We start from the raw sequence: 23,235 nt of genomic DNA on the forward strand, positions 1-23,235 counted from the left end.
CCAAGCGCATTCCCAGCTCTGGGGAAATGTGTTACTGTGGGAAAATTGCTTATTTCCCTGGAGGGAGATCCCTTGGGATCCCTGAACACAGACCAGTTCATCACTCCTTGCTTTTTGTTTTTCAGACACTAGATTTTAAGCACAAATGCATTTGGTGGGTTCCTAGTACTCGTATTGTCGCTGTGATGCTGTCAGTGCAAGGAAAGTAATGACTGAACCTCATTTCTCTCTGTGATAGATTATGTTACAAGATAAAGTCAGTACTCTTGTCTAAGAAACTTCCTAGCTGTGTTGAGTGTTTTGAATTTTTTGTCATGGTAAAGATTGCTCTCGTGGAACATTTGCGTTCTGCCAGCATTTCCTCCTTTACCTCAAGCTGCTCTTTTTCTTGGGGATTTTATGTGGGTCTGTTTAGTTTCAGAGGGGGGAAAAAGTTCAGGGAACATAGCTATTTTTTCCACAAGGTGGCACTCCTCTCTGACCTGTATACAAAATTTTTGCTTCTACTGGCCAAAATCAAGATCTGGGGTGTCTGGGTGGCTTGCTGGGCTGTATAGCTTTCCTGGGGGCTTTTTAGCATCTTTGGAGATGACTTTTGTATGAGTTGCCTATCCACATCATTCTTTTCGTGAACAGACTTAACCGTAACCTGCCTGTTTATACGTCTCTAAGAACTGAACCAAAGACACCAGTCAAGCTTTTCAGAACACTTAAAACACAACTAAACCAAACCCTAGAAGAATACACACAGCGTCCACAGCAGTTAGACGTAGTTGATTTGCATGTGTCTGGTCATCTGAGCTTACAGGGCAGGGCTTTCAAAGTCTTCTCTAAGATGCAGTAAACGCTCTGTTGGACACTTTAATGGCGATCTCTTTCCATTCATTATCTAATAACATCTCCATTACAGATTCAGTGTGTACTACTATTCCTACTCTTTTTGTAGGGAAAAAAGCTACTTTTATCTTTGAGACATTCAGAATTTTGATTTTAATATCTATTTCCACCAGAAGCAGCTTTACATAAATCAGGCTAAAATTATTATTCTGGTAAATAAGGATGGGGTTTTTTTCTACGTGTAGTTAAAGTTTTTGCTGTTTAGCAAAAATAACTACTATAGTTAGTAAGTCAGCTTGTTTGTATACAATCAATAATACACCTATTAGAAAACCATGAAAAATGGTATAGTCATCATGAGAGTCAGTTTCCAAGTCTTTTTTGTTGTTGTTGTTATGTTTGTTGTCTTTAAATCACAATTGAAGCTTGACAGATGTTTTTAAGTGGCAATTTCCTACTATATGTTAAAGGTTGGTAGTGTTCTGAATCTACTGCTGAGAGTGATTTTCAGCGAAGTTCAGATTACTGACACTGGCAGGACTACAGTGTCCAAACTGATGGGTTCTACTTATTGGAGGAGCTTTCAGATATTTTTTTCATTATTTTGTTACCAGTTTACAGTTGTCTAGCGTAGCTCACCCTGTAGCATAACGGCTGTAACCTATCCTGAGGGCTAGTCTAGCACATTTGTTAAAAGTGCTTTCTGTCACTCTTAGGAGTCTTGTGGAAAATTTCTACAAGTCAAACCCCATAGGCTGAGGACAGTGATTGACTTCTGGAGCTCCTTTTTGAGGTCTGCAAATGCCACCTCGACAGAATTAAGCTGATCTCCTCAAGACTGCCTCACGTGCTGTGGACTGTCCTTCTTGTGTTCTAGCCAAGAAGGGAACTATCCAGTTCTCCTTCTCATCATAACTTGTGGCAGCTCTTCCCTCAAGTGGCAGTGGTTGGGATCAGGAGTGGCAGGGTGCTTTGGTGAGGGACTTACTCTTGCTTCTCTAGACATGCATGACGTGGTTCTGTAACTATGCTGGATGAGGAAAAGCACTCCACGTTTGTTTGCAAGTCTCTCATCCCAAATTTAAAAAAGAGGAACTCTGATTGTTCTGGTCTGGAGCAGTAGACTATCCGTTTACAATACACAAAGCAGATAAAGAGATGCTTACATACATTCCTTATTTACCATTAAATCTAAAGAGTAGGGCTTATATAAGGCCTCAGGTTACTAAAAATCCTTCCACATGTTCCATCATGTCCTGAATTAATCTGTCTGTGGGAGCTTTGCTTCTGGGTCACATCTGTAGGTGAATCAAGAGGATTGTCCTACATGTCATTAAGTTTTTATTGCAGCTGCTTTAAAAGACAAAAAAACCCCAACAACAACAAAGTGCAAACCTTAACCAAATCAGCACAAAATCCTAGCTTTATCCTCTTTACTTTCTGAATTAACTCTTAATTCAGCTCAAGAAATATTAATCAAGTATCCTAAATAATGCCTATTACTGCCTGGCTTTTCAATTAAAACTTCATAAGCTTTTAATGAAAAAGTAGTGAAATTACCCATTGACACTCAGTGTGTTAGCTTTCCCTCAGGTTTCTCAACCTCGGGTGATCTGCCTCTTCAGGCTTGGAGAGTTGTGTCCCCAAGGCACTGACACGGAAGTTAAATTGTCTGTGAAGACAGAAAGGAATCAGCCAGGCTTTATAAGGCTCTGATTTATAGGGAGCCAGTGACTGGTAACTCCTTTGAGGTCAGTGCAGTTTGTATGGGAAAAGGAACAATAAAATGCTTGCGCCTCTTAGGCCCTCCCTTCTCCTGGAGGCAGGATGGGTGTGTAGTGTTGGTACACGTATTAATGAAGTATTTGAAATGTTGAGGATTGCCCATGTTCCCCATATTACCAACCCTTCATTTCCTTCCCCTCTCCAAAGCAGTTTATCCTGCACGTTACCCTCAGCATATGCCCAGATCTTGCCTGTATTTTGTGAGAAGCTTATCTCCAGTGAAAGTGCTCCAGCAAAGCACATGGCTTTTAAAAAATGCCCTGACATGTGGGAATAACTAGAATAACTAATGCCCGATCCTTGTATGTCAATGTTGTCTCCCCATCTGTTTGTTAATCTGCTGATATCTAGCATTATATCATACTGAGCTAAGATATTTTGCTGGGCCTGGGCAGCTACTGGTCCACATAGTAGCTGTGGTGGTACTTTGCCTATATTACTTGTTCATTTTTATCATGATCAAGTCATCTGTGTGTTTCCTCTAAAGAATAACTTTGATTTTCCTTATGAGAGGAAAGGGAAAAGTTAAGAGTGGTGGATCAGGAATAGAGCAGAAGCAGAGGGTGGAGGAATACGTATTGAGAAGTATCAGGATGGCTTAAATTTCATCACGGCCTCTGTACCTGATGGTCCCCATTGACTATAGGTGGCTCCCTCCTCCCCGCCATGGGCTGCTGAGTCACTGCTCAAAGGCACTTAGCTTTCGCTACTGTACAGTATACGACTGCAGCATCTGAATATGGCCCTAGTTGGTGCTTTTTTTAGTTTATTACTGAAAAGATGTTTGCTACAATCACCAGAGCTCACGAGCCCCTAGAAGCATAGCGTGGCTTTGGAATATTTTTTTTATGTGCTTCATGTTGAACCAGTCACAGCAGCATGGGTGCACTTCCAGTGGTATGTCAAGAGAAGAGCTGTTATCGGTTGTGTATGTCCCTGTTCTTTTTGCTAGGGTCAGATTACAGGTGTAGTCTGGTTTGTTGTGATGTGCTGCAGATGGGAAATAAATTCATTCTGATTTGTGGAAGGGTAGAGCGGAGCAGAGAGGAGGGTAGTGTAGAGGTTCATGAGATTGCAGGTTTTACCCCTAGTTAGTTCATTGTTTAATTGCTGTTGTTCTGAGTCTGTATCGCCTGTGGAAATAAAAAATTTGCTATGATCATAGGTGTCTGTTAGTAGCTTATATTACAGTGAGTATTTCCTACTTAATCAACATCCAGAGAAAATCCTGATGAAACGAATGTACAATCTGAGAGTGTCCGGGCAGCGGGCTGCCTCTCCATCCTCAGCACAGGGCGGTGGAAGCTAACCACAGTGACTGACTCCCTGCTGTGCTGCTCTCGAGTGTCTGCTGGAACAGGACAGGTCGGTGCTGCGTGTGGAGTCCTGTCCTCACGTGCTGCACCGCAGCCCTGGCCCACACTGCTCAGTATTTGGTCTCTTTGAATCTGGTAACCTCTGCCTTTACTGAAGTTTCTTGGTTCTTCTTTTCCGTTGCCCTTACTTTGCAATGCTGGCTGCTTCCTCCTAGGTCATAGAGCTCCATTTTGTTTTAATGGCCTGAGCTGCATTTCAAAAAAAATTTGGTTCTTCTAGTGAAACGTGACTTTCAAGAGGGTACTGGAGTCTTGAATTGTCAGTCACTGCTCACAGAGCAGAACTTGCTTTAGGTTTGTTGGTGTGTGTGTGGTGTCTGAATGTTTTCTCAAATGTAATGCTTTATTAATTTTTATTTCATTCTGAATCAAGACTTCGTGGTGATCCTGAAGTGGTTAGTGAACGGCTTCATCACTTTTAACCCTTCCCCTGAGGAGCTCTGTGCATCATTTCTCTTTAGAGTTTCTGAGAGAAACATGTTACTGAGCTAGATGATGTTTCCCACATCCAAGCAATTTAAAGGCATTTATGAAGAAAAGTTCCTTTTGAAGTGTTCTACAAGTGTCCTTTGCTCATGCACAGATATCCTCCAAAATTCCATGGGCTGAGAAGGTGAGATTTACATCCCACCCCTGCCAATGTAAGGATTACGAAATCCTTACATTCCCAGTGCTGTCCTGTACTACAGCCTCCACCGTTGCACAAAAGTCTCCAGGAATGGGTCCATCAAGTTTTGCAAAATGGCAAGGTGTTTTGGGGGAGTGGATAGAGAAACCTCACTCCCATACTCAACTCAGGCTCCACTGACCCCTTTCACAAAGTTTATTGATACAGTAATAATTTCCACTGTGAAATATTAAAGTTTTACTGCTGTAAGTTGCACAGCTCTCTCAAGTGCAGTTTAGGGCTTTTGCCAGGGGTCCACTCCTGCTGCATTTGCTCTCACTGCAGCTACTGCCAATGACCAGCAGTGTTTGTGCTGTCTCTCCTGTGCCTGCCAACTTGCTTTTTGTTTTTTTGGTGGGGTTGTTTTGTGTGTGTGTGGAGATCCTTCCCCCTTCTGGGGAAGTGAGGAGTTGCAGTGTGCCTGGTGTCTCTGTGGAGAGTACACCCATCTCTGTGGAGACTCCGGGCCTCCTGTGCTTCTCTGAGAGAAAAGGGCATTGCTGCTGGCCCAGGCACTATGAGCTCTGTTGAGTATGCCTGCTCAAAGTTAGAAACCATTGACTTGTAGGCCTTGAGCTCCTTGCATATTAGGAACTAAGTGATAATTGGGAGTTACCACAGCTGAAATGTGTTTTCCTTCTGCTCTCTAAGCAGGGCACTGGTATCGATTTGCTCTTTTGGCATCAGTGCAAGCAGGTGCAGCTGCTGGCCCTGCTCCACCCCTGGTCATGCTCACACACTGGGGCATCTCAGTGGGCCAGACTGGACACTGATCAGGGTTGAAAACAACTCAGCAAAATAAAGAATGTGTTTGTTTTTAACTTGGATCAGTTCCTGACACAGACCACTGCATGGATCCATAAAAAGTTGTGGAACAACCGAGGAGGTATCTTGGAATGGGAAACCATTGGTAGGAGACTGGAGCAGAACCAACCCCCAAATTCACAGGTGTCAGGAAGGGTTTAAAAAAGAGCGGGACAACTGCTTGGAGTGCTGTAGGAGAACTACTGTCTGTAGAAGGGAGCAGGGAGAAAGAGAATGAATGAATTTTAAAATTTTTTTCTTCATGTTACAATGGGACTGTACAGGAAAGCTTGCTAATTGAATGAGGAATTTGCACAGAAGGGGCTCCCAGCACTGCAGTACTTGATAAAATGTGTCAATTTTTGTTAAGAGCAAGAAAGTAATTGCATCTTTGTTAATGGTTTCACAGACTTCTGTTATATGGCATAGCACACTTTGGGGTTCCTCTCTGCCCTTGTCTCTTGTTTTCACGTTCTTGGTATCACACCCATCTTGGGTTCTTCTTCTGCACTTAATGTTTTTTCCTCTTTCCTTTTGAAGCAAATCTCTTCTGTGTTACGTACCCAGCAGTCTGTGCATGACTAGGATCAACAGTGCTGTTCTTTCTGTAAGGAGGGAATCAGTCAGTATTTTACACTTGCAGTTTCTCTACCTGGAGCCCACTGTCAAATTTTTAGGATGCCTACAGATTTTTCCTAGGTAAATAAAAACAAGCAAACACTGTCAGCATCTTTGGATGTCTGTGCTCGGTTGTTTGTTTTAACATGTGTAGCCAAAGTTATCATGACAGTCTTGGGAAGTGAACTCATTTAAGAATAGCTAAATTTGTTTTGTAGTAATATACTAGAATTACTGTAGATTCTAGCTTGTTGGTACAAAGTAGAAATACAGGCTTTAGATAGCACTGGAAATGTGATAAAATTAATGTAAGAGAAACACTGTTAAGTGAAAATGGACAAGCAATACAGAGCACTTGCACAATATGGAGAAGGGAGTGGTACTTGGCTGGGCTCATGTACTTGTGTTTCCTTTCTTTTTCTTTGTTTTGTTTCAGTTTGGTTTCAGACTTTGGTATCTTGTTTTCTGGTTAATAATGCCCACATGGTACGTTTTGGTGATGTACTTGACGATGCAGTAACGTCAGGGAAAGGAGGAGCTCCCAACAAAGCTCTTACAAGTGGCTCCATTCTCTGGAAATGCCAGCTGGACCAGCTGGGTTTCGTAATGTCTTCTAAAATGTAGGTCAGACAACTGCTGCTCCTGCAGAGGCCCTCTCATCTTTCTTCCAGACCCACTAAGTTTCCAGGTGTCCTGTTCCTTCACGTACAGGGGAGGTAATGCTGAAGCCATCGCTCACGTGTTGTGTCCTCCTTTTCGTTCGTAGGGGACGGTCTTTACTTTGGAATCTGAAGAGGAAGAGTACCCCGGGCTCATCGCAGAGGACAGTAATGACATCTACATCCTGACCAGTGACAACTCGGGACAGGTGAGCCCCCCGGAGTCCCCCACGGTGACCACGTCGTGGCAGTCAGAGAGCCTGCCCGTCTCCCTGTCAGCGAGTCAGAGCTGGCACACAGAGAGCCTGCCAGTCTCCCTGGGACCCGAGTCCTGGCAGCAAGTGGCCATGGATCCTGAAGAAGTCAAAAGCCTGGACAGCAACGGAGGGGGTGAAGAAAGGAGCGAGAACAACTCTTCCAACTCAGATATTGTTCACGTGGAGAAGGAAGAGATACCGGAGGGGATTGAGGAAGCAGTGGTGTCAGCCGTCGCTGCAGAGACCATGCAGGCAGCGTTTCCAGAAACCCCTGCTTCTTTACAGGAAGTAAAACCTCAAGCTGAAATTGCTGCTGTTGAAAAAGCACATCCCTCCACACTTCTGCGTGCAAAACAGGAGGAAAAGGGAAAAGTGGCTGAAGAGCTTGTTGAACCTGAAATCCCTGTATTAAGTAAACCTGTCCCAAAGTTAGCCCCATCAGAAGAAAAGGCTGCACCAGAACCTGAGAAAATACTGCTTCCGGGGGAAAAACAAGTGGGGAAAGAGGGTCGTTTGGAAGAAATAGAAGAGAAATCCTCTGCTGCAGAGGAGAAGCCTATCTTATTGCCGGAAGGGAAATCTATATTGCTGTACGGTGGGGCTGCTGCGGTAGCTATATTAGCTGTAGCAGTCGGAGTAGCGCTGGCGCTTAGAAAAAAGTAACGGAGCTCTCTTGAGGAGGAGGAGGGGGGAGAGAGAAGAGAGCACAATCCAATTTTTGTAGTTGTGTTACCTAAAGGTTGAGCTGCCTGCTGTTTAATTGGACATTTGAGTAACTTAATGGTGATGGGGTGAGGTCATTCAATAAGCCTCCAGCTATGGACAATCATGTTTTTAGTAGAATTGGGGTGGGGACTGGTTTTTCGTGATTAAAGTACAGGGGTATTTTTAAAAAAAAAAAAAATCTGCAAATTTGAGAACTTAAGTGCAGGTGCTGAAGAAAGGGGTGCTCGTACTCTAGGAACTGGAACAGAGAATCCCCAGGGGAAGGGGAGAGCCAGCTGCTGCCAACCCCTGGAATTTTTGGCTTCTCAGACTGACTGCTATTGCAGCTGTGCTGTCTTGTCACTTCCCATCGCGCCCCCCAGCCCTCCCTAACAAACATTAGCCAACCTGAGTCCTGTAGCGAGAGCCTGGTCTCCCTTTTGTCTCGGCTTCCTCTCAGGTACAGCACTGCTCCTCGTAACCTCGCAGGTTCCTCCTAAGCCCCAGTGGGAGAGTGCTTATTCTTACCTCTTTGCTTACACTGGTTTTGGCCCCTAACATTTACTGGAGCCCCATCCTGTAAAGATGCTGCCTCTCTATAGCTGTATTATCTCTGAGCATCCTGGTGTTCCTGGGGGAGAGGTGCAGGACGGCGCTTCGGCTGCCCAGGAGGGTGGGAGGGACACTGCCATTTGCTGGTTCGAGAATCCATTTGCTCCGCTCCTGCCCGGCCCACTTTACTGCCACCCTTGAGTTACCAGAGGTGCAAAATTCATGCTGGACACGGTGCCGTTCTGATCGGTACTCTGATACCAGGTTGTATTCAGCAAAGATACGGCAAAACTACACGGAAGTGAGGCTGATGCCTCCTGTGCAATTCAAAAGTTAAACGCTATGCTGTCCTGTATCACGCTGCAGTCTGTATCGTCTTTCCCAGGTTAAGCACAGAGTGTATTTAGTCCTAACTTGATCTTGGCTGTGAAAGAATCCCAGATACATAAGGCAATGGATTCTAATAACTGAGCAAAACAGCATTAAACACCTCCTCTATCTGCCTGTTCCTGACCTGACCCGGCGTGTTGTTCAGTGCGATTTCTTTTGCGACTCTGAATCTGTAAGGAGCTAAACTTAGAGGTTCACAAATGATGAGAAAGTTACTTTGGCAAAAAGTAGATCGCTCTTCCTGCAGTCACAACACTTCAAACGTGTGTGAAGAGAAACCTTTGAAGTATTGCCATACACATGAGTTACATCGGATCCAACCACAAGTGTTCCTCTTTCAGCGCACGTTTCTGTGTCTGTCCTTGTCCGTACGGCAGCTCTGTGGGCAAGACCTTAGGCTTTCCAGGCAAAACTGCTGACGCATCTCTGAGGGTTCATGCTGGCACTGTGGCTTAGACCAGGTGGAGGTAGGTGAAAGGGAACTCGGGATAATGTAAAAATAAAAATGTGAGCTTATGGGAAGCTTACTCTTCATGAAGCACAAAGACAAGGTACTTTATTTCTAAATAACTTTATCTAGAGTACGTCTCCTAATGAGCCTGTTCTTACGTGATCTGAGAATGAAGAGATTTTAGCACATTCTCTAATTTAGGATATTATTGCTACATTTTCCTATCCCACCCAGATCCCAGGATGCTGGGAAGTCAGTCAGAACCTGGCAGATTCTGAGGAATTTTTTTTGTTTAGGCTTTTTTGAGAGTGGATTTTTTAGAAAACTTCTTGGATTTTGAACTCTGTGTGTGTGTGAAGTTGAATACTGAGAGGAAGGATTGTCACGTATGTACTGCTGCTGTGGACCGAACTCAGGAGCTCTGGAGTTCTGGACTTTACTGTTGATCATTGATTTATCTTTTTCCGTGTACAAAAGGTAGCAGGTTGGCCTTAACAGAAAAAGAAACCCTTTACCATGTTGCAAAATGGAATTGACTGGGACCTCCTCACGCTATGGACTCTCCGGTGTCTGCCTTCCCACCACCGCAGTTCCCTCTCCCGGCACCTCACGGGAGATTCCCTCGCGTGGAGAGGAGAGGTGTCTTTATGCTCCTTTTGTCACGGATGTGCACGAATGTTTACAGTTTTGCTTCATTTCATGTGTCGCAACTGTTTTATTGACAAGTGACACAAGTCTGTGAGGGTACCTGATTGTTCCTATGGGGCAAGGGCTGCTTTACTGCCCAGTACGTCGGGGTAGGTCTGCCGCTCTCCTGCTGCTTTGCTGACAGCTGCAGTTTCTTCTCCAGGTACGCTCTCTGTGGGAGAAGGGCCATTCTTAACCCGAAATACATCCTCCTTCCTGAAGATGATGCACCTACATTTGGGACATCCCCCATCTGTAGCCACGCAGCAGGTTACACAGAAGTACCCACATGCACTCTGAAGCAGAGATGGATTTTTTTGGACATTCTGGATAACTTGTGCACAAACTGGGGGGGCGAGGGGGAAGGCCAGGTGTTCGTTTAGCTCTTCTCTGTACATGGTTGTTTCAGTAGTAGTGTGGGAGATGGGTACAGGACAGACAAGAGTAAATCCACGCTGGCTGGGGAAGAAGTCCCTAGCTTGTTGGCACAAGGAGCCCAATGGGGCATTGAATAAAAAGGGTCGTCTTTGACACAGAGGGGTGAGAAGAAGGTGGCAGCAGTAGTAAGGAAAACAAATGACTTTGTTTTGTTAAGCATTTTCATGGTGGGGCGAAAGCCTTGTAAATCTGGCGTGTGGCTACATTTAATGGAGCATCAGCTGCACCATGTGTTTCAGTTGCTTGGTCCCTTCTTTATATTATTCTCATTTTAGGGTCTTACAGATTTGACAAGTCAGCAAGAATTTGTACTTCTCCCCCACCCCACTGACAACACATTTAGAAAATGTATCATATGCAGCTCTTTCCTCTGGGAACAGTCATGAGTCCTGTGGTCAGAGCTGGCACAGGCCCTGTGGAAGTCCCCAAAGGGTGGGTAAGCTCAAGATGACAGCATTCTGACAGACTTGAGTGCCAGGCTGCTTGCTCTGTTAGAGGCGTGAATTAGAAAATGGAAGGTGTCCCCCCCCAGTCTTCAAGTATATTAAGGTGATCCTAAACTGCAGGGTCTAATTACCCCAAACCGTGTGATGCGACCTCTTTTTAGTGGATCTCTTGCAGCTGGCAGAGGAATGACAGTAGCTATGTACTTATGAAAGGGCATATAGAATTACTCTCACTTGTGTTGCTTATCCCCTTCCCAAAAGTGCCTCAATATCTGTCCTCGAGTGGCCTGTACCTTAATAAAGTATCTACCTTAGACCCATCTTTTTCCACTTCATCCTTGTCTGCAGCACACCCTAAAGCTGAGATGCTAAAACAGCAGAGGACTGGATCTACAAAAAGAGTGTTAAATACTTAAGGAACTGCAGTGGGTTGCAAGCTAAACGAGGAGCGGGCAAGGAAAAGACTTTCAAGATAAGGTGCAACTTAAATTTCAGTTGCACTTAACTCTAGGCTATGCTCACGTGGGCATTGTGGCTGGGAGCTGGGCAAGGTCTTTCTTCAGCAAGCATTCCTGGAACAGCAGGCTGGGAGCAAAGACTGAAACTCAGAATCCCTCTGTTGCATACAAGCCCAAACCGCAGACACAGAGCCACGTCCCTGCCTCTTGCAGCCATGTGCTGTGCAAGAGCCTGGTGGACTCCTGCCTCCCGAGTCCCTTAAACTTCAGAAGATCCAGGCTGTGGGGCTGTAGTTGGCACAGCAGTGCCGAGCTGCTTAGCTAGGGCAAAATCAGAATATTACTGGGCACACACAGAGAGACAGCTTGAAAACTGAAGCTTTTGGTTCTTGTCAGGCTTAGGTGGACGCCGAGTAGGGATTCTCAGGGGGATAATTTGGCTGCTGAAAAATATTGAAAAAATACTAGGTCTGGCCCAATGAAACAAGCTGGAGGAGACAAGAAAGCAACACTTCTGCAGCCTTCTGTCCATTCAGATGTGACTTGTTAAGCAGCTGCCTGCTCCCGGTACTTACCAGTGTGAACAGAAGCTCTAGCACAGAGCCAGACAACGCAGTGGAAGCATGTTCTCTGTTTAGTATCGCACCTGTTTTTTTGGACACCAGTTTTACCTTCTGGCTGGAGGTGAAGTGCCTGTTGTTGTAGTGTTTGCAGTTGGTTGTTTCTTTCCTAACCTGCCTTCTAGAGAGCAAATTACTACTACAAGAATCCATCCTTGCTGTTTGTGAGGGCTTGATTTTTTTCATCCTGGCTGAGGGCTGTGCTCAGGTATCTATCTGGGGCTCAAGGGACAGTCGAAAGCCGTAGTGCCGAGTGCTCTTGCACAGGGCAAGAGCTGTTGCCAGAATCCTCTTTCCTTCCTTTTCATGTAGCGCTGATCACAGCTAGGCTAACACTTTGGACTGTATTTTTAACCTAATCAATGCTTTCTAAGGGTCACAAATGAAAAATTTCATTAGTACTAAACAAGCAAGGTTCTGAAGTTTGGTCTTTTTTCCTTTTAATGATTGTAGTAGACAAAATAATCTGAGGGCATAAGCCTTCCCTACATTTAATTTCAGCTACAGTGGTATGGCAGTACTAGCAAAGCCCTAGTAAGGTAGATGTTGCTATTCTGGCAAAAAGTAGAAGTGCTTCTGGCAGCATAGTCTCTCATTCACTGAACCAGAGCAAGCTCGTGCTACAGAATTTGAGTGTAATTACTAGATTATTTTGCTGTGGAAGGGGGGGAGGGGGGGTGGAGGGGTGAACACCACTCCAGCTGCTATGCCTAGGTAGTAGAGCCCAGCTCTTCAGTAGAATGTCACATTCCAGGCATGAAACATACTGAAGGTCAACTCATCCGTATGTGTTACTCCAACAGGAGCAGACATATGCAACAGGAGTAGTGTCTACTCCAGTAGGTCATGCAACAGGAGAAAGTGTTTCCCAGTGAAACATGGAGAGGTGAGGTTTATCTCCTGTACCTGTTGAAGGCAGAAGCTGTGCATGACTTTAATTTGGCTTGGTCTGCTTAATTTCAGCACAAGGAAGGTTACAAGAACAGTATTGCTTTGACTCCATCTATGTATCTGTGCTTCAAAGTGCAAGCTCTGTCTCACCATTAAAAAAAAGGGGAGGGGTGTTTATAAGATTTAAGCCACTGCTGCTTGCCTCTGGCAGAGGTAGCTCTCAGGCCCGTATGGAGCAGGGACTGCAGGGCTAGCTCTAGGCAACAGTACTCCGTTTGCATCTGCTGAAGTGAACGCTCCTGACTAGCGTACTTGGCTGGGGACAGAGAACCGCAGCAGCTTGGAAGGGTCAGCTGTAGTGTTACCAATATATCCAGGGGAACCACAACACAACATCACTCAGATCCACCTCCTTAAGTTAAATAACTTTATCACATTTTTTCTTACTCAGAGCTGACCCTCTCTCAGTCTCTTAGGTAGGCTGACTTGCTTCCTCCTAGCTAGAGGTCTATGGTGATGCTGTAGAAGTGAGGGAGCTACAGTTAGCTTCCAGTGGAAGCTGCTTTTGATCTCCTTGCAGTATCTGCAGGGGAGGGAAGGAACGCTATTGATTTGGACAGAACAAGTTGCAGAGGATGCATCTTACTGCTACACCTTTAGGGGGTCTCTCCCCATTTTTAACTTGCATTGTAAGCTTTTATTCAAGTGTAAAGCTAAAACCCACTCAGACCAAAAGAATGCCACTTGATTTGTAAGTAGCAAAGACTAATGGGACTGACTCTGTTAGGGTATACTTCTCCTAGGCTTCTGCTGGGTGTAAGCAGATAGTGACAGATGGGCAGGGATTTCAGATTCTGTTCTCCAGAGGCCTGCCTGGGGGAGGAGACCCTGACTGGTCCTCAAGTCACCCATTATCCAAGGAACTGGTCATACTGTTCCTTTTAATATGCAAGTGCAGCCCTCTTGGGGAAAACTGTCTAAAGCTTCTTGTGCCATCTGGTTAATTAAAGTGTTTCCACCTTTAAAAGAAAGTTCTTTCCAGCTTCATTGTTCTATATTCAGTTGAAGTGAAGGGGTATGTGCATTTTTTTTTCCCCCTGCTAATGGGACACTGCTGTAAGACCATGCCCCCAGGTTGCACTTTAATAAATGGTACAGTTTTCAAAAACGATTTGTAGACTACTGGGCTTTTTTTTGTTCCCCCATCCCTGTTCTAGTGCAGGCAGGAAAAAAAAGGAAAAAGTGGTTTTTCTTCTGCAAGATTTGCTTATCCAAGGCACAAGGCCAGGACCAGAGCATCTCTATTGCTGCCAGCTGTATCACAAGCAGTAGCAAAATTAGAGGAATGGCATGAGAACTTGCACAAAAAACTGATGACACCAAAAAAAGATCCAGGTGGAACTGCAATTCTTAAGAGCTGTTATTGCCATGAGAACTGACAATTTTATTTAAGTTAAAAAAACCCACAAAATATTTACATCATTTCAGAACTTCCAAGGCAGCTAGATCACATTTGCTACCTTGTGTATGATGACAGGTACGTATCAAACAACCTGAGTCCAAGTTGAACCTGAGATGTGGTGACTGCAATACACACGTAAGATGCCAGGTATTGTTCCTGATCCAAGGCTGATACCTTCTTTCTCTTTATAGCTGGATTTTCTAAAGCTAAACACTTTTCCTCAAGCATATCCAGGCTGTATTCCCTGAAAGAATGGCCCTGTACCTACCCCTGCCCTTTTCTTTACAATTTCTCATTCAGTTTTATTTTTCAAGCAAGCACAGATTTACAGCAATTCATACTGAAGCATCTTTACTTTATCTTTCCCTGGCCAAACACCCCTACCTCCTCCAGGGTTGTTTCCTCTGCTGCCAGCTCCCCTCTAAGACAGACCTGATTTCCCACCCTCCCCCGCAGTGATCTGTGCTGATCAACCACCCATTCCACAGCCTGAGGCCTTCCTGGGAACCATTAACACTCAGCATGGCTCAGCTGCAGCACCAGGAGCAGGGCTGGGAAGAGAATAACTAAAGCAAAATGCTACAGCCGATTAGAAAAAAAAAAAATACTGAGAGGGCAGGCTCTGTGCCTACAGCATTTCCCCTGGAGGCACAAGCCAGGGTCTGCACAAAGCCTGCTACTGCTAAGAAAAAAACCAACCTATTGTAAAATGAGAGAGGGCAAGCACTACACCTTACAGGCACTGGCAGAGCTGGCACGCAGCTCACACTACCATCATTGCTGTGCTAGTCTACAAAAGCCTATCTACGAAGCTCTGCCTTCCCTTTCACAGCTGTATCTCGGGAGTTAAGAGCAGAAAAAGTGTTTTGCATCAAAAAAAGTAAAAAGTCTTCAGGAATGGTCATTCTCCAGAGGGCTGGAGAGCTCACTCACGCAGCTAGAGGGAGAGAAACACAACCAGCATTAGCAGCAGCAGAGCCATCCTCCCACGGCAAGCCCTGTGCCAGCCCACCCACCCGCCTGGCAGCTCCGGGGGAGGGGCAGCTCCAGCCTCTTCCTGTCCCCAGCGCCAGGAACCGCACCCCAATTCTGCCACCTGCTGTGCCACAACTTTTGCCATCAACCCCTCAGCCCCCCCTTTCTGTGCTAATGGCGGGGAGAGAGCTGGCACCAGCAGTCCTGAAGGAACAGTGTGGAATGGCCCCTGGTGCACAGCTCTATCCCCTCTCTAATGCTACTGCACTGGGGTGGGTGGACCGCTATCAGCCCAGCAGCCCTTTGCCTGCCCTCCCTGCACTGTGCTATTAGCCTGCTGCAGCAGCACTCCACACAGCAGTAAGACAGCGTGAGGGCCAGTCTCTTAACGCTCGTGACCAGTTTCTGTGATAACTCAGTGCCCTTGAGCTAAGCTGAGCGAAGGGGAGGGCAGTGCTGAGTGACGCTTCACAGTGACACTGCACCTCGCTGCCTGGCAGAGAACAGGGGTGCTGGCAAGGCAGCTGCCTGGTCTGGCAACACAGGCCAAGCTGGGCCCCTCTGCAGGTTGCTGCCAACGCTGTCTGTGGCCAGGCTGCAGTGCAAGGGTGTCTCACAGACCTGCAGCACCCCACAACTGGGTCACCGCTGTTCCACAGGGTGGCAGGATCACAGCCCTGACTGCTCTCAAGTCTCATTCCCAAGTACCGCCTAGTCTTAGTATACATGTGTGTGTGCATGTGCACACACAGGGGGTTTCTTCCTCTCCCCTCCCGACAGGTTAGTTACTGAAGCTGGGGCCAAACGCCCTAGCCTCTGCCCTGGCTTGACTGCTAGCTGTTTAGTCTCCCCACCTATGCTGCAGCTCCAACAGAGAACAAGAATGGAGCTGCCATTTCCCATTTAACCATTTCTCATCATTCCTCTGCTGGTGCTGTTTCTCAGGGGCAATTCCTTTCCCCTTCCAGTTCTGCCAAGCTCTGGGGAGCCCAGGAAGACAAGAGCAGAGACCTCAGGCCCAAGACATTTGGGAAATACAGCCATCAGAGCTCAGGTCAGGCTTTCCTTCCCTGACAGCATGATTAACCCAGTCTTACTGGCACAGCTCCCTGAAGAGACTGCAGGGAGGGGAGGAGCAATCACATCTCTTTCTCTGCCCCACAAAATAAATGCACTCTCTTCACTGGCTGCTGTGAGTGGGGCAAGCAAAAGCTGTGACATGTCCCCCTCAAGCCTCCCTCCCCCAACACATCAACCTTCAGAGCTCCACAGGGACTGGCATTCCCTTCTGGCCAAACCTCCAGAGGACTACAGCAGGAAACCAGCAGACCACAGGCAGCTCAGAGCTAGGCCACCCCCCCGAGAATAACCCAGGCCAGCTAAGAGGCTGGCTGTGACTCATGCCAAGCTGTTTGACAGCACTCACCATTCTGACAATGTAGTTGTGCAGTTGCTGGCTGATGTAGTTCACAGTGGTGCTGAAGACACGCTGTAGAAGGGAGGGCATTGTATTTGCAATTTTTTTAGTTAAGACCATTGCTAGCACCAACATGGCCTTCTCCTGTTCCATGTCTGAGGGGATGGCTTGTGCAAGACCTTCCACTGCCTCTGACACACGCCGGGTTATCTCCTGTAAGGAAGGAAGAGAGAGATCTCAGTGCAACAGCTGTGGGAGAAAGGGGTCTCGGCACAGCCTGCCGGCACTGCGCTGGTAACTGATGTGCTTGTTCTAACACTTCACAGGATGCCGCTCCCCTTCCTCCCGGGCACAGCAGCCTCCCTGTTACACACCCTGGATGGCAATAAGGATGACTATCTCTGAGCTCAGCTGCTCACCCAAGACAAAAAGAAAGGGAGACAACACACATACCACTGGCAAATTTAGATAGCACCTTACACACTCAGGGTGTAACAGCCCCCTTCCTCCCCAGGGTTTGCACCTAGCCTGCCAAGTCCTGAAATGGCACAGGAATCCTGGGGCTCCCAGGAAAGAGCAATCCACCTTAAACACAGTGAAAATCATGCATACAAGCTTAGGTGGGGACTGGCAAGAAGGCAAAGTGAGTTCCATAGAAAAGCCTTCTCATAGACAGGAGCTAGAGAAGGTGTCCAAGCATGGAACAAACACTGCCTTGCTCCCAAGATCAGTGGAAGATCAGTTTCTCAAGAGGGACAATGTGCATGTGCACACACTAAGCTACACTACTAATGTGAAAAAGCAAGGTCCACCTGGTCAGAAGTTAGGTTTGTCTCAGCCTTATTTAGACTTATGAAGACTGAAAGGTTAGGCAATAAATTTGAAAGCCTGAAACTTAACTGGGTGGAGAACAAGACAGCAGGAATGGGGAATGGTCAGACTTTGCTGGAATCAGTCTGTGCAGGTAATAAACCCTAGCAGAAAAAACCCACACCACAAAAAAACCAAAAAAAGATTGTTTGAAGTCATTAAATTCTGCCTTTTCAGCAAGAAGGTGGACCCTCAATTCAAAGACAGCATTAGCTTGTAGAGCACAGGAAATTTCATCACAGGCAGAGAAAGCCAAACAAGCCAGAAAGCCACGGTTATCTTGAAGATGCCAAAAAGGTTCTGTGGAAGCAAACTGTGGCTCTTGATCCAGATGTGGATCCAATCCTTAAAAAGAGGGATGTCGAACACAAGGGACCTCAAACTCTACTTCCCTTGCAGAGCAGTGAGGCATGTTAGATGCTGGGCAAGGGACTACACCACATCTATTGTTGGGAGAGCGACTGCATCAAAGAGGTGGAGAAGCCACCTAGAGAGGCCTTCTCAGCAGGTCACCCATCCAGGCCAAAACCCACTGCTACTCTCAGCACTGACAGACTACGAGCTAAACAGTTATGGCACTAGAAAAGGGTCTCACTACTTGCTGTCTCTTCAGTGTTCCCACTTGACAAGCACAAGTCAAGCTTCTGGCACTAACACTGCTCAAGTTTTACCCACATGACAAGCAGCAGACTTACAAGACTCCGCACCAAAGTCCAGAGATCTTAAGGACAAATACTAAGCCTTAACCAGAGAGTTGATTTTCAAAGATAAGCCATTTGGCCAACAAAATGAGGACAAAATGCCTCTAAAAGTCAGTCCTCCTCCACAACTCCCTCAATTTTACCATCTGCAGAAAGGAGATGAACCCAGTTTGCAGGGCGACAGCAGCCACAGGAGAGAGCATCACCTCTAAAAAATCTTCAAAGATAAGTGTTTGGGCTGAATTTTAAGATTGCAATAATTAAAGCAGCAAACTAGCAAAGATACAGATGTTGCAAGCTTGCTGCTTCAAAGTCACAACAGGAAGGATGCACAACATTTAAAAGGGGAACTGCTAGTCCGGTTGCTTTTCACTCACCTCTGCAGACAGATTCTCATTCAGAAAGTGCTGCACTAGATCATTTACTACTCTTGCTTTGATTTCTTTATCAAACTGGTCTCCAATCTCAGCAAGCTGAGCAGCAATGATCCGGACAACTTCTTCATTTACCTCAGGGTCAAACACTGCCAACACATACAGCAGGATTTAGTTCACAGGCTGTAGTCAGACTAGGTTCAGTGCAGGTAAGCTGACCCATAGCATTTTGCCCATCTCTATTAACAACCTCCTTCCCACCCCATCCCCAATCATAGCGCATTCATGACAGCTATACACACTACAACTCCCTTGTGTGCACTCGACTCATTTACCAGAGAAGTGTGCAAACAGGTTTTTTATCTGTAGTTTAGGTAAAGTGCAGCCTCACCCTGCCCAAAAAACACTACAGGGGAGGTTAGAACATCTCCAACCAAAATTTGTACAGGACAGCTACAGCCAACACCCTGCCTAGAGAGGGGAAGTGAGAGAGTGTGTGTAATTTTTTCAAGTGACTGTTAGGACCTGTCTCTCAAGCACCATCTAAACATCATCTCATAGAATCATAGAATAGTTTGGGTTGCAAGGGACCTTGAAAGGCTATCTACTCCACCCCCCCCTGCAATGAGCAGGGACATCTTCAACTCAAACAGGTTGCACAAAGCCCCGTCCAAGCTGATCTTGAGCGTTTCCAGGGATGGAGCATCTACCACCTCTCTGGGCAACCTGTTGCAGTGTTTCACCACCCTTATTGTAAAAAATTTCTTCCTTATATCTAGCTAAATCTACTCTCTTTTAGTTTAAAACCATTACCCTGTGTCCTATCTCCTTTTGGCAAAGCTTCCCATTGTCACTTGCGGCATGGGACCTATGCAGATTTGTATGAGGGAGGGCTATTTACTGTAGCAGTTCCTCCTCACCCCGCTTAGGTTGAGGTCAACATGCCAGCTGACACATCCTGGGCAAGGGGCAATAGCCATCCTGCAGATGGCTAGTGAAGCAGGAGTGGTACCAGAAACTATGAGAAACAGTTTCCACCACACTGGTAGAGCAGAAAGGGATTCACTCAGTACCAGAACAAGAGTTGTTCCAAAATCCTAGCCCAAGTACTGATACTCCCTGAGAAGCAGGGTGAGGCCTAACTTAACTGCTTAGTATCACACTCCTTGAGGACAGCAGTCATTAGCACCAGCTTTGTGGCCCTTGTCTGATGTGCTGCAGACAAAACCCCAGGGTCATGGGTGCTCTAGAAATCCATGGGGAAATAAAGTGCTAAGCACTAGCTGTCTTATCCCAAGTGTTAAAATCCCAACCAACAACACCACCACCAGCCACACTGTGAAGTTTCTCAATGGAGAAAACATTACTCCTCTGAAACAGACCAGCAGCAAAGATGGGAAAAGGGGGAAGAAAAACACCACCTTGAGAGGCATGTAGGATGGAGAAAGAGCACTCACCTAGCTCACCATTCTGCAAGTGGCCGCTCCGATTGCCATCAGTCTGAAGCTCCACCTCATCATCATAGCAGTAGCTGCCTTTCGGGAAAGGCGCAATCCCCTGGCTTTGCAGGGAATGCAGTTGCTCTCTGAACTTACAGTCAGAGGATACCTCCAGGAAGGTGTACAGCAGCGCACGCTCTATCTGGACAGATCCATTGATCTTAAACATAAGAAAATCACTGTTAAGCCCATGCCTAGGAAAAGTCCCACTCAAAAGGTCTACGCACATGCTGTTTTCCAACCCTGGACACGTTTTTTCTGGCCTCCTTTGGGCATCCTGAATAGTGTTAGCCAGGGAGTCCACAAGACTTCAGCAAATGCATACTAACTCCTGGATGTGTACCCACACAGAACTGTCTGATGGTGAATGACAGATGGCTCTGTTCTTACAGATCAGTGGTGGAAGAGTCAGCTCACCTTCTCCTCACATTTCCAGCTGTGGCAGTGACAGAAACACTGACCAGAGCTCCTCTTCTGAAACAGATGTGTGCTCAGCACAAACCACTCACTTCCCCCTATTCAGACATCTGTGTTTGGAAGGTTTTTACCCCTGTATTTGGGAGTTGGGCATTCTACTTCCTGTGCATAATGAAGCCAGCAGCTCTCCATTTAAATGTAATCAGAGCATAGCAGTAACAAGGTGGAAAATAGAGATAACAGATAGCATAAGCCTGCAAAAAACCAAGGTTCACATCTCTTTTCCCTCTTCAAAGGGATCTTGACTAGCTCCATAATAAACATGTTCAGCTCCCTGTAGAGAGCCAAGCAGCCGCTCACAAGAATAGTGACAGTGAGATGGCAGATCATTGGTGTCTGGTATCATCTACACTAGCACATTCATCCCCAGTAAACAGACACATGCTGCCTCCACAGCCACGCAAGACAGCAAGACAGACAAGAGTGCTCAAATTAGTTAAGCGGAAGGAGGTCCATGAGGCAGTCAAATTGATGTGAGCAAGAGGTCCCACTGGAACATGGGGCCTCATAACCAACTAAGGCCTCTGTAGAAAACCAGGAGACTGTCCAATAATTTTAGTTAAGCAGCTAAGAGAGCGGGATGTTGTGTAAGCACAGAAATAAAGTGAGAAAATATCCTTACTCTGGTATGCAGACTGTCTGCCTACAAGATAAGAAAATGCTGAGGCTTAACTGTAACTAGGAGGAAGAATCAAGGCTAAAGTAGAATGGTTTGTCTTGCCAACTGCTTGAGGAAATCAATATGCAACCAGGATGAACCTGAGAATTGAAATAAAGTTCAGGTACCTTTTGGGGAGTGGAACCTTGCAAGGCCACCTATATCTACATAACTATACCGGTAATATCACACAAGACCCATATTGCCTAGGCAACAGTAGCAAAATTGGGACAAATACATAAAAAGTAATTAAGGACAGGTTGTTTACTTGAGAGGAGACTGGGCAGAGAAAGGGAGGAACAGAGACAACAAAGAGGAAAGTCCAGAAATGGAAACAAATGGAAAATAAGGTATATTATCAAAGATCAACAGAAGGCACATCTCCCATGATCTGAGCATAGATGTTCACAGACAGCAGTGAAGCTCACCTGGTGACCCAAGCTCACTGGGACAACAGTGGCCATCCCCTTTGAACAACCCACTGGACTAGTCACTAGATTTATTTTCAAAAGGCTTGTGGGAGGGCAGAGCAAAGAGGGCTATAACTGTACCCTAACACTAGGTGGGGTGAGGAGGATGATTGACATTTTAATAGCAGTTTAATGTAGTTAATAAGATTTAAGCATGATAAATAGTAGCTTCATAATTGTGATTAATATTGCACAAAACAATGCAATAAATTAATGGACACACCACTGTGATCAATTTGATTTATTAGTTTTAGTAGTTTGTAGCTTAATCAATAAACATGGTAGTCTCTTAAATAGCTACATCTCCAGCCTGCAGTTTAAAGGGGGAGTGTCACACTGTGAGGTAACAAGGAAGCAGCCTGCAAACTAAGTGGTTCCATCCACTTTTTGTCTGTATTCATGATGGAGAGCAGCAGCGTCAGGGTCCCTGCAGGAACTCTGAGAAGACAAGAAGGACACGAGCCAGCACTTTTTGAGGCTCATCCCCTTCGAGGTATCGCGGAACAAGCGCGCAAGAGAACCACCGGTCACTGTGAACCACTAACTTCAGTCACGTTTGAAACTAACCTGTTCCATGATGGATTCAGAGACAGAGAAGCTCTTGTCACCCTCTGCTTCAGACCAGAAGTCCTTGCCCTGCAAAAGAGCAAGAAAGGAAGTTTCCCATAAACCCACATCTTGCACAGTGTTCATGGGGCTGGCCATGTCTCAAAATTACCTTTCTGGTGATGCATATCAGTATTTCTGGAGAGGGCTGCCCATCACACACTGGCAGTCATAAAAAAAAGACTGAGAAAAACCACAACTATCCCAGCAAGAAGGGCCCTATTCACATGAATGAGGGGCATGAAACTCCTTCCTGCCACAAATGCGTGGAAGACAGCAGAGTGACACAACCTACAAATGGGGCTTTAGAGCCAAGGGGTGGTGCTGGGGAAGGGAGGGACAACCCTTCATAGTGCCAGAGGCTGGAACGGAAAGCAGTGTTATCACTGAGGAGTTCCCCAAGTACCTACTGAGAGCAGGTAAGCTGCTCGGGTCTGTGTGCACAACAGCATAGTCTGAAGTGAAACACCCAGTTGACATTGCAACACATCTGCAGGATTTCAAGTGCACCTCCCCCCGCCTCCCCTGTGCAGAGATACACATGTATACTCAGGCTTATTTCAATGCTTTCCCAACAAATACCTAGGGACAGGGAAGGTTAGCCAAGTGCCATCAAAGGCTTCTAGTTACACATGAGCACAACTCTGCTAAGCCTCCAGTGAGGCCTACTAGGAAGAAGGGAGAAAACAGGACCCAGGTCACAAGCTCCTCTGCCCCTATGGTGGATGCTCAGGGCTGACAACCCTTGGCCTGCCTTGTGGCTGGGCAGTGCCCAAGGGAAGAGGCATGCAGGGAGGGCAGAGAGCATGGTGCAGACGGTGGCCTCCCTCACCCACTAAGAAAGGGAAGCTGGTGAAAGCACGTTGCTCCCTCCTCATCCAGCCAGGCGTAGCTGATGGGTGGGTCAGACCAGCAGCCTAGAGTAGTCACATCTGGTACAGGAAGTCCCAGAGCAAGAAAGGTGTGAGAGCAGCATAGCAAGTGCCAATAACACAAGACTACCTAGCAAATGCTAAGGCAGGGAGGATAGGAATCCTGTTTGTGAACCTCGCATTTGCTGCCTCAGATGCGACAGTCCCACAACT

General features: G+C 46.3%; 2 protein-coding genes across 6 annotated transcripts in view; one reads left to right on the top strand and one right to left on the bottom strand.

Moving 5' to 3' along the window:
- Window positions 1-10,992, top strand: part of BCL2L13 (BCL2 like 13) — a 43,236-nt gene extending 32,244 nt beyond the window's left edge. The window contains exon 7 of the mRNA XM_075505194.1: window positions 6,854-10,992. Within this exon, the coding sequence (XP_075361309.1) occupies window positions 6,854-7,666 (813 nt within the window). The 3' untranslated portion in view covers window positions 7,667-10,992. The remainder of the gene's footprint in view (window positions 1-6,853) is intronic.
- The window catches only part of BID (BH3 interacting domain death agonist), a 31,829-nt gene continuing 14,302 nt past the window's right edge, over window positions 5,709-23,235 (bottom strand). For all 5 annotated transcript variants that reach the window (XM_075505225.1, XM_075505215.1, XM_075505242.1 and 2 more), the window contains exons 3-7: window positions 22,112-22,180; window positions 19,898-20,099; window positions 18,444-18,589; window positions 16,505-16,708; window positions 5,709-15,040 (exon numbers count right to left, since the gene is read on the bottom strand). In XM_075505225.1, the coding sequence (XP_075361340.1) occupies window positions 15,029-15,040; window positions 16,505-16,708; window positions 18,444-18,589; window positions 19,898-20,099; window positions 22,112-22,120 (573 nt within the window). In that variant the 5' untranslated portion in view covers window positions 22,121-22,180 and the 3' untranslated portion in view covers window positions 5,709-15,028. The remainder of the gene's footprint in view (window positions 15,041-16,504; window positions 16,709-18,443; window positions 18,590-19,897; window positions 20,100-22,111; window positions 22,181-23,235) is intronic.

Source organism: Mycteria americana, chromosome 1 (genome assembly GCF_035582795.1).
Source record: "Mycteria americana isolate JAX WOST 10 ecotype Jacksonville Zoo and Gardens chromosome 1, USCA_MyAme_1.0, whole genome shotgun sequence".
Lineage (NCBI taxonomy): Eukaryota > Metazoa > Chordata > Aves > Ciconiiformes > Ciconiidae > Mycteria > Mycteria americana.